The sequence below is a fragment of the Ischnura elegans genome, chromosome 6 (assembly GCF_921293095.1).
Source record: "Ischnura elegans chromosome 6, ioIscEleg1.1, whole genome shotgun sequence".
NCBI classification, from domain to species: Eukaryota; Metazoa; Arthropoda; class Insecta; order Odonata; family Coenagrionidae; genus Ischnura; species Ischnura elegans.
Genome location: NC_060251.1, coordinates 54234449 through 54246011, shown reverse-complemented (window position 1 = coordinate 54246011; position 11563 = coordinate 54234449). Strand labels below are relative to the sequence as shown.

The 11563-nt window shown below is 37.7% G+C and overlaps 1 protein-coding gene across 1 annotated transcript; it reads right to left on the bottom strand.

Annotated features, from left to right (window-relative positions):
* Positions 1–852: 852 nt before the first annotated feature.
* Positions 853–11532, bottom strand: LOC124160706. The gene is made up of 7 exons (XM_046536690.1): positions 11200–11532; positions 7489–7661; positions 5349–5730; positions 4274–4426; positions 2677–3144; positions 2198–2447; positions 853–1570 (listed from the first exon to the last, which is right to left on the bottom strand). Exons 1-7 carry the CDS (start codon positions 11227–11229, stop codon positions 990–992), a joined length of 2037 nt encoding a protein of 678 aa, XP_046392646.1. The 5' UTR covers positions 11230–11532; the 3' UTR covers positions 853–989.
* Between the last annotated feature and the right edge of the window lie 31 nt (positions 11533–11563).

Genomic DNA, 11563 nt, shown 5'->3' with positions numbered 1-11563 from the left:
TGTGTGTGTCCTGGAAGGTATGAAACCAGCGTAGTCTCTTGCAATGTGGTAGTATAATGCTTAAGGATGAAATTGACTCACAATCAGCCGCTGCATTTGGGCATATTTTTGCTCTTTGCAGCGGCACTCCAGCCTTGGTCTCAGGGAATTGGTTACCAATGACTGATATTTGCACTGCCTTCAATTTGCATTCTTAATTAACTGCATGTTGGGGTTTGGGTAGGTGTGGTGGATAAGGGTGTTGGTTTCCCACCCCCTGGGCTCGGGTTCAAATCCTAGTGATGGCAGGGAATCTTCAGATACTTACTGCCCGATCCCTGCTTGAATGTTATGTGGAGGATATTTCAACCGCAACACTTCGTCCGTTAGATGGGACGTTAAGCCGATGTCTCCTTGGTACCTTTCGTTAAGAACAGCCTAATGCTGATGCTAGGTTCTCTTCACCCTTCCTCATGGCCGAAATGACCTTAGCTGTCGGTCGCCTCCTCTGGATACCATGCCATACCATGAAATTGTCTACTTGGATAGTGTCAGGTGTAAATCAAGCATATTCCTCTCATTTTTGCATCCATCTATTCCAATTGCATACACCCTTCCTATCCACCTCTCCCTTTTTACCTTGATCACTTTTTTAGCCATATTCATGGAGTAATGACTGTTACCATAGTGGACCATACAGGAGACTCTAAGAACCATTATCTATGAAGAACAATCATATATCACGTTTTTGTGTTGTGTCTACCTTTGCATGTTGACAAAAATTAAATAATCACTTGATGTAAGTCTTAATGCTAAAGTATGTAATTTTGGGATCTACAATACCTGTCTGAATTATTCTAAAAAAGTCGACTATTAGATTATCGGTAGCACTTTATTTAGTCATGAAGTCATCCAACAAAGCCCATAACACTGATGAAGAGGTTTTTTTTCCATCAGCCATTAATTTTATCATGCATTTTTCAGCGTTGACTCTGTACTATCAATGGATACTATATATCAAGGTCAAGTGGACTGCTTGTTGTTTGCTGAATGTTGCCAATAAGCTTTTTGAAGACATCTAGCTCTGCTGATGATCCTTTGGTGGATTCATAATTCAATCTCTCCTTTTCAAGTTTATTTATGATTTGATTCAGATCATCAATCTTTATATGCGATAAGTCATCTAGGACTGGATTTTTCTCATTGTTAAGTTTAATGAATGCCTTTAAATCCTCTAGATTCCTTTGTTTGACTTCACTCTGTTGGCTTACTTGGGAACTTAACTGGGCCTTGTAATCATTTAGAACCTCTTTAAGCTGTTTCAAGATATTCTCTGTCAGATTCTCCTGTAAAACACTTTCTTTGTCATAAGTTGAATTTTTCAGTTCGTGAAGTTTTTCTCTGGCATGATTACCCATGATGGCTTCCACAGAGTCTGTTTCCTCTAGCGATAGAATAGCTGCTGCTTCTTCTAGAAATTTGATGGCCTTGTTTGTAGCCTGCCGAAATTCATCTTCATTCATCTCCCCATTTTTATAAGCTATCTTGGCTAGCATTTGTTGAGGCTCAAACCATTCATGAAACATGGTGCCTGAAAAGGAATTGGAGAATTATGATTTTTATCCAAATATGCATATTCATCTACATAATACCTCACAAGCCACCTAAAAGGCATGTGGCAGGGGGTACTAGGACACCAGCCGTCTACACATAAAAAATGAGGTGCTTTACGAAGCTGGGACTAGCATTTATTGAAGTCCTTTATGGTTCGGGGGAAAAACAAATTCCCATATCTATCCGTTCGGCAAAACATCTCTCTTAATTTATCGCTTCTATCAGACCTGGAATTATAGTGTGGCTCTAATATTATTTTCTCTGTGTCACTCTTAAAGATATCCATTCTCAATTGTTCAAGCAATCTAAGCCTAGCACGCAGCCTCCGAGTCTCCAGCGGCTCCCAGCCTAATTCGTTTAACATAACACCTATATTGCCACTGTATTATATGTTGTCTTCTTTTCAGAGCATAAAAGATATGTAAAGAAATTCATAAATGATGTAATGTGAGGCTACTACTTATATGTTACCTGTGAGTCTATGGTCTGTTAATTATAGATGGAAATTTAATCATCACTAAGAGTGTATTATTTCATGTAAACAATTGTTATGATAATGTTTTCTTGTAGTAAAGTTAGCAATCAATATACTCTAGGTAATTACCTCGAAGCCGTGTCAAGCCTGGCTCCACAATATCAGCTACTGCCATTATGTTTTCACAGAGTTGAACCTTCCGTTCCAGCATTATTGGTAGGAAATCAGAGAGCTTTAGGTTTTCAGTGTTTCCATACAGTTGGCAGAGGGTGAGACGTAAGCAGGTGAGCATAGCATGAGTTGGATGTAATACTGTGGAACAACGTCGCAGCGTTTCCTCAAGCTCCATTGTATCATCTGTGCCAGGAAACACATCATCCTGAAGATGTAAAAGTAAATGAAAGACATTACATTCCAACCATAAATACTAGCATTTCATAAATTGAAATATCAAATTATGTGTGTATTTTGTTTCATTAACCTAACATTCAATTTTCCACAGTTCTATCAAAGTTCAAATACTTAAAATCCAATAGTTTTTCAAATCACTTAAATATTTACATTTGATTTTTCAAGAATGCATGCACTAAGGAGATACTCGTATTTACTCTCATTTTGTTTCCTGGCATGCAAGACTCCAGGGAATCAAGCAGCATCTCTACAGAGAGAGCACTTCTTTCATCTCCACATTCTTTGCACTTCCAGGATGCCTCTGAATCCAGTGGATCCGTAGAAATGAACTCTCCCTTATAAAACTTGCCACAAGTTTTGCAGAGCAATGTGCTGGAGTTGGTTCCCAACTCAGTTGGATCAGCACAGCGTTTGCAATCGCAGTCAAAATATTTTGTCAGCTGAAGAAATTTTCGTCGCTCCAAAGTTGGTGACAAGGTATGAGCGTAGCATGTATTTAGGAGCTGGCCACGTGAGACAGCTACAGAAACTCTTCCCACCATATTGTAGTCTGAATCAATGGAATGAGCAATATTAGGTACACAGCTATGAGAGAATATTGCCAGGCGAGGGTATAGGCATTGAGCACTTCCTCCTTGCCGAGAACGAGCTTCAAAGGCATTTACCTGCAATTAAATGAATGATAATTTTAAGAAAGCAAAGGGTTCAGTTTAACTTCTACTAATAGTATTACTACCCAGTGGCGCAGTGAGGGGGGATTTTGGGGGATAAACCCCCCCCTCCCCCAGAGCTTAGAGAAATTTTTAAGTTTAATCGGTTTTACTTAATTAGATTGAAATTAATAATACAATAGTGTAAGGATGAATAAAATATCCCTCAGAAAGCTGTAAATCTCACCATTTTGAACCATTTATCTTTAAAATTCCGCATTTTATTAATCTCATATCTACCGCTTATCCTGGTCGGTATTCCATACCCCCTCACACCCTGGTATTATTTGCACCTAGTGTTTCTTTTTGAATTAACATAATTAATACAATTAGGTGTATTTATGTTTTTGGTGGGACTTTTTCTGTTATTGAATATATACAGGACTGTTTTATCTGGAAGCTATTTATTAATCCAATTTATCTATCTCTTTACACTGTGCTTGTTAATGCATAAACGGTTTATGTACATTTTTACTCCTATCTTTACAGTAATAATTTTCTATTCACGTAGCCAAAAACAAATGTATAGTCTCGGCACAAAAAAGTCTGTCTCATAGTCATCAGTATATCACCTACAAACTAGCAACAGGGGGCTTCTGTCCCAACTCACAATAATACCTACAACGCACAACATATGAAGAGAACCCAAACTGAGTTCATTAAGACAGTTCCCGTGCCATAGGCCAGTTTAAAGAGCTACACAGACCTTGCCCTGCTCACAGAGGTTCACCTTTGCTAAGAAAAAATAATTAAATTTGAATTTCTTACATTGCTTACTGGGGTCTTGTGAGCAAAATCTCTGAAGAGCAGTTTTAAACTTCCAGTCCATCAGAATTAATTCAGCAAATAATTATAAGTTCAAGAGAAACTGCTGTTACCTTCTACATCAGCTGCAATGTTCAACATGTTCTCATCAATTTCAATTTGTGCTAGTACATGCTAGAGCTCTTCAGAAACTTCCTAAAGTAACAAGAGGATAGTCATCCTTTCATGGAAATTTTTGATACACTGTGACTTTTTATGGCTTTTTCAATTATTAGCTCTTGCTTACTGTGTAAAGGAGTAAAGAGTATGAGAGACCTACCTGAAGCACCCCACAAGCCCACAGAACATCGTCATCAGAGTATTTTTCAGCCAATCGGCAGGCTTTCCTCAGGAAACCAGACACATTGACCAAATCTGAATTCCAGTTCAAAGTATTTCTTCTTTTCTCCATGTGAGCTTCCATCGGTTCCACCTAGTGGAATAGATTCATAATTTTAGAAAAACATTTTTGTAATTACATATTCTTACTTACTTCACATTTGGTATGAATGGGATTGAGTGCCTAAGTTAAGTCTACTTTCTACATCTATCTGTTGATGAATAAAAATACACATGCATGTATGTATTCTGAAATTTCAAATGGCGTCATTGTAATCTAATGTGGAACAACTTTTCACTTTAAAATGAAAACTAGTTCTCAGCCAGTCAAAGAGAACTACATATTGAAAGGGTTCCTGTTACAAAGTTAACTACAAATATTAATCATCTTCCAAGCTTCTTAACATACATGTATACACAGTGGAAAATTTGTTGAGAGGATTTATTCTCTGCTGATATACATATATCAATATTGACTTATTATCTTCAATTTCGACTTATTAGATGAATGAAATTCATGGTACAAGAAATCTAATGTTTAAGTTTAAGGGGAGTATGTTATTGGGTTTGTCCTTCCTCTTCAGGAGCTGATGAATTTCTTTTAAAATTCAGATTAGTTGTGTTTGTAGGACAATAGAGCAGGTGAGTTATTCCCATGCAGCTCACAAAAAATTTCAGGCCATTGTGCCTATGTTTGCTCTGAACCAAGGGAACATTGCAAAAAATGAACTCAAGATCATTCCTGTAATATTTGAATGTCATTCCTGATTGCAACTCAAATAGAAAAGAATTTCTTCGACTGATTTCAGTGAAATTGGAGGAGTACGTTTTCATATTACAGTAAGGAAAAAGTCACCCATCATTGAGCAAGAGTAGGTTTTTTTAATTATGAGGATTAAAATCAAAATATGAGGAAATTGTAAAAATTGGTATTGTTAGAAGAAGTAGGGATGCATGAAATATTTCAAAGTTCTACGATCATTCCTAGTTTAATGTGTCTTTATTTGAATTTATACCTCCTCAGCCCACCTAGCTGGATCTTTTTCTTTGCCCAGAAGCAAGCGAAGTGGTGTGATACATTGAAGCATTGGATTGTCAGCGATTACTTCATTTTCTGATTCACCACTTCCTCCCACACATGCAGGATTCCACACGAAACGTGTCTTAGCTGCAGCAAATATTGGGCACTCATATTCAGCATGGCATGGCAGTTTCTCGCATTCAAGAGAACAGACTGGCCAACCACAGGTAGTGCAGCATCTTAAGTTCTGGCTTGACTGAATTGGTACAAGACAGCCAAGGCATATGGGAGGTGAGAAATGCTTTGGTCCAAAGACCACTGGTTTCTCTCTGACTACAACTTCACCAGGTTCCAAATCTCTTATCGCAACTGCATACCTAGAAACAAAAGAAAAGTTTTAAGGAAAAACACCTGGAGGTAATTATAGGCTTGATAGATATGATTCAAGGAATTTTTCTCCGGATTTACAGGGATATATGGGCTTTTAAGTTGTCAAACTAAACACAGTATCAATTACTTCTGATATTTAAATAGGATAAGAGGGTAGCTTGTTAGAAGTAAGGTAATGAAAAAACTAAATAAGACTAATGTAACAATCGGAATTTGACGAAATACTTGTAAAATGAGTATGCACTGATATTATTTAGAATTTGTTGATAAACATGTATAGTGTCAGTAGATATTTTAACCAATCAAAATTCTAGTTATTAATAAATGGATTATGTAGTTAATTTTTAAATATTTATTTTTATAGATGAACTAATCATTGTTGAGATATGTCACTAATGTCAAGGTGAGGTTACTTAAATTGCCAACATTGCCCCAGTTGAAGTTGGGTGGATGGAAAATCTGTTACCGATGGAAGATGCTTGTTTCAAAATTCAATCAAAAATATGATGGCTTCGTGGTGCAACTGGTCTCGCATACCTGATTTGTTTTTTCCATACTTAAATGAGAATCTTTGTCACATTAATTTTTTCATAGCAAATTTCATCATTGATGTATGCAACTTCATACTTATTCTCAAAATTTTATTCAAAGTCATTTTCTCATATAATACATTGAAAAATTACGATCCTTTTATTAGAAAAAAGGGGAGAGGTTTACTCCCACAATTCCTGTAAGACTATGAATAAATCATATCTCATAAGTTCTGACAGCAATGACTCATTTGTTTTCTTTGGCATTCCAAAGGTTACCATTGATGATATTCAAGATAACTTGACTGACCATTTCTCTTAATGAGGCAAGTTAATTTTTAGAATGATTTTAGATGAAAATTTAAAAATATATACCTATATAATTCAACCTCAAAGGTGAAATCAGTAGCAGTGGCACAGCGAGGGGGGGGTTTTGGGAGATAAAACCCCCCCAGAGCTCAGACAATTTTTTAAGTTTAATGTATTTTATTTATTTGGATTAATAATATGTACTTATAGAATAGTGTAAGGATTAATAAAATATCCCTCAGAAGGCTGTAAAACTCATAATTTTTATCCATTTATCTTAATTTTTTTCTGGTGGAGGGCCCTCGCACCTCCCGCTTACCCTGGAAGGTTTGCCACACCCCCAGACACCCCAGTATTAGTTGTGCCCGAAACCACCCCTAGCCTTAATTCCTGGCTGCACCCCAGCTCAGCAGAGGGGGTCAAATGTTTCACGCCCTCTTGAAAATTTTGGGACGACAGTCCTCGGGAAGCCCTCAAAAGAATCCAACTATTATAGTAACCCACTTTCAGATAAAACCCAAAAATCTTCAGCTAATGGCCTTCATTGCATCAATGAGGGCTCTATTGTGTACCTTGACTTCATAAGGGGCCATTGGCTGGAAACAAATTTGGGGCACCTTATTTTATTAATAATAGGAGGCATGAGCTCCCTCAGGTTGGGGGCCTTTGGTGATCACTGAACAGATAACCAACCCTAACTGTCCCTGAAGCTAATATACAGTTTAATTTAATAACATAAAAAAACCCCAGGTTGGGCAGAATCACAGTACACAAAAAAAGATAAAAAACACTCACAGTACTAAATTTTTGGTGGCGCATTACCACCTTCCTCATAGTTAGGTAGGAGACTCAAATTTAATTTAATAAAATACTTTTATACTTAAACAGTATTATTATTGAACTTACCGACCAAGTTTTTCATTACATAAGACTTTGAATGGACAGCATTCTTTGATGTGCTTCTCCCAGTGAATAATTTGATGCTCTTCTGTACAATATGCAACCTGCTTACATGCTGAACACACTTTTGAGGAAGACTGAGAGCAAATGGAGCATTTGATGTCTTTATCCAGGGAAACCTGTTTTGTCGAAAACAGCAAAAATTCATCCAGCCACATTCTTATTATAGCCCAAATACAATTGAAATGGAGTTTGAGGAAATTTCACTCTTACCATTGCTGTTAAAAAGGGGTGATGAAGTAACAGAATGATTGGATTAGCGAGGGTTAATACAAATGACTATTTGGCTATTGGTGGGTAGGTGATGATTGAAAACGATATCATATAATCTAACCAAGAGAAATAATACATAAGACTTTGGTTGTAAGATGGGCCTGCACTATTCAAGAGGAGGATTCAACCAGGAGCTGCCCCTCGCAGATCTCCTTCACCTTACTACTAGTAGAGTCTCCTCCCCACCTTGGTCCATCCCCACAACTCACTGATTATTCAAAACTTTTTGCTGGTGCACTTGGAGCACCAGTGTCACTTCATGTGTTTCGACAATAGGTTCAACTGCTCAAGGGATAAGGGAGTGCATCCACTGGGTTGGGGATTGTGGGTCAACCTCTAGATATATGTAAAAATATAGATGCCTTCATTCAGGCAGATGTAGAGGCTAGCTGAGATATAAGTGAGTTTTTTGTTTATTAAGCAGTCATGGACAAAAGTGACGACAATCCGAGGTGGTATGGGTCTCTTCCAGGGTAAGATAGGCCATCTATATAATACATTTAGCCGGTGAAGACTTAGGGACGGGAGGCCACCAACAATAGGGTAGTTTCCTTCATCAAAGAAAACGAAAGGCATTGATTGCGATTCGTTACCCACCATTAGTGTATTCATGATATACAAATTATTTGGTTGTACAAATCCCAGTTTAGACCAATGTTAATGGTCAATTTTTACCTCATTTGAAAAAGGCCACATTCGCACCCATGTGATGCCACTCCACGTGACGTCACAGGTACCTAGATACTACACAAGTGGTCAGGAGTTTTACATTGTCTGAGATTACCAATGCATGCATGAGGCACAAAACTCAGGGAAACTCTTAATAATTACCTTTTAAAATTGCTTAAGGTCGAAAAGTTTTCCTCGTTTTATAAGGTATTAATATAAAATTCGAGGAATCAAGCGAGATGGAGTGGAATTGATTCATAATGAAACACTGACTTGCAATTTTCCACAAAAATAAAATTTTACTTCGACTCGAGTTTCAATGATACTACATCATTTTCAAGTAACAACAACAGTTGTTACTTGAAAATGATGTAGTATCATTGAAACTCGAGTCGAAGTAAAATTTTATTTTTGTGGAAAATTGCAAGTCAGTGTTTCATTAAGGTATTAATAATCCTTATTTAAGCCAAGCGCTACCTGCCAGCTGGGTACTCTGCTACCTGATAGCAGCCTGCATTGTAGCAGCGCTCATAGCCTCGCACCAAGGTGGCCTCACGTGGCGGCAGCCGGAACCAGAATGACGTCACATGGGCTTTTCCCAGCATTCATACTTAGCCGTCGCATTTTCCCGCACTTGAAAATTTTCACTTTTCATTTAATCTCAAAAATAGATGTTGTAATTTGTAAATCTAAAAGCGTGAAATACGTACTCCAGGAGTAATATTATTACGATTTAGGCAGTAAAAAAATAATAGGAAACCACCCTATTATGCCTCCCATCACACTGGGGAGAGGGGAGGAGCTCCTCTTATGAGTGAAGGTGGAGACCACAGTGGTCAGTACAGCGACACTCATTTCACTTCAGGTATGGTAACATTTACTTTAAACAGCTTAAGTAATGATATGTGGAAGGCTATGGGAAAATATCACATTATAATCCCAAGGAGTTGCAGCTACTCCAATTTTTTTTAAATATCAGACATGATGGAATTCGCTCAGGTATAATATTCCAGAGGTAATGTATACCTAGTCCCCAATAGGGTAGTTTCCTTCAACAAAGAAAACGAAAGGCATTTATTGTGATTCGTTACCCACCATTAGGGTTATCATAATATACAAATTATTTGGTTTGAGAAATCCCAGTTCAGACGAATGGCAATGGTCAATTATAATCGCATTTGAAAAAGGCCTGATTGGCGCCCATGCGATGCCACTCCACGTGACGTCACAGGGACCTAGATACTACATGAGTAGTCAGGAGTTTTACATCTTCTGAGATTACCAATGCATGCATGAGGCACAGAGCTCAGGGAAACATGTCTTAATGATCACCTGTTAAAACTGCCTAAGATCGGAAAGTTTCCTTCGTTTGATAGGGTATTAATAATCCTTATTTAAGCCAAGCACTGCCTGCTAGCAGGGTACTCGGCTACCTGCTAGCAGCCTGCATCATATCAGCGCTCAAAGCCCAAGGTCACCTCACACGGTGACAGCGGGAACCAGAATGACGTCACACAGGGTTTTCCCAGCATTCATACTTAGCCGTCGCGTTTTTGCGTGCTTGAAAATTTTTATTTTTCATTTAACCGCGAAAAATAGATATCTTAATTAAAATATATAAAAGCATGAAATACATATGTACTCCAGGAGTAATAATCTTTCGATTTAGGCAATAAAAAAAATAGGAAACCACCCTATTAGAATCTCCGGACGGGGACCACCCGAGAGGGTACATTGGTCAACTATGAGGGAGCTATGAGGATAGGAACATGCACGCAATCCATTTTTCTTCACAGCCAATGCCAATGGTACATTGTTAGTAGTGGAAATGCAAGTGATGCAGTAAGTTGAGTTAGCTGCATCATAGCTGCACAAATTAACAAATTGAAGATTGAGCATGAGCTTTTCTGTGTTTTCCACACAATATGAGATAAATCATGTATTGCTAACCTACCTATGCTGGGCTAGGCAGGAGTGCACATCCCCCAAATGTCTATGGTGTTTTGTCCCCCAAAAGACAAATATTCTAACCCCCTGGCCAATGTATAGAATACATCTTAAAAATTTCCCACAATTTTTTTGTATTGTGCAACTTGTGCCATTTTCCACCAAGTGGGGTCCTGAGCCTAAAAGCAGAATATGTGGTGGAGGAGCTACACATAGGCCCAAGCATGCAAGGAAAGCGTCAGATACATAGCAGAAGGGACAAGGCATGATGAGCTTGCTTAGAGAAATAGTAATGCAATCAGGGTGGGAATTGATGAATAAAATTTCCTGTCTTAAATGACTTAAAAGATTTTGTTGTTTGATCCCATACCAACTACAATGGACAGGGCTATTGTAGGTGTGCGCCCTGTTGACAACAGTGATCTCCTTCACTGCAACTGTATGATTGAGCATTAATTGAAATGTAGTTAAGGGTTTGATTCACAAAAATTTAACAAATTTCACCAAACACGGAATTCAGTATCAATGTTATTTCATTGATTAATTATTCTTTGGTCAACTCTTCTCACAAGCATGACCGTGCTACACTGATAAAAGAAACTAGAGGCTTATCAGTCATGACAATAATAATACATAGGTACAATAATACTCCTTTAAATGCCAAGATTTAGATCATTAAATTTCCAGAGGGTGTAATAATTACACAAATTGTAATACGTTGGTTGACATTGTAAAGATACAGAAGAGCAAACAAAGCACACTACTTACAAGATTAGGCAAATATTCGTCGGTTATCATCGCTGGTCACCAAATTGTTCCGTAAAAAAGTAATGAGTTCTTCAATTTATTTTCTTCACCGAATTCTCTCTCGGATGAAGCACGCGCAACGTCGGTCGAGGAAAACCATAAGTTTATTTTTACCTCCATGCAAAAGGAGTCAAATGTCAGCCAGTAGAAAGTTAGTGAATACGTTTTCAAAGTATGGACTACCACTTCACGAGATATTTAAAAAATTAAGTTAAAGATGAGAAATTTCTTGATAATATTGGTCGAGGTGAATGTGCTATAACTAATAGAAAATTCCCAGTTTGAATTCGATTATCGGCAATCTGAAATAACACTGTTACCACTA

What these genes read in the sequence shown, in the direction of transcription:
- LOC124160706 (XM_046536690.1), bottom strand. Translation starts at nt 11,229, where the DNA reads ATGATAACCGACGAATATTTGCCTAATCTT. An exon ending in TGCCAGGAAACAAAATGAGA is followed by an intron (nt 2,448 to 2,676) that starts GTAAATACGAGT and finishes TTACATCTTCAG; the next exon opens with GATGATGTGTTTCCTGGCAC. An exon ending in AGGCTTGACACGGCTTCGAG is followed by an intron (nt 1,571 to 2,197) that starts GTAATTACCTAG and finishes ATTCCTTTTCAG; the next exon opens with GCACCATGTTTCATGAATGG.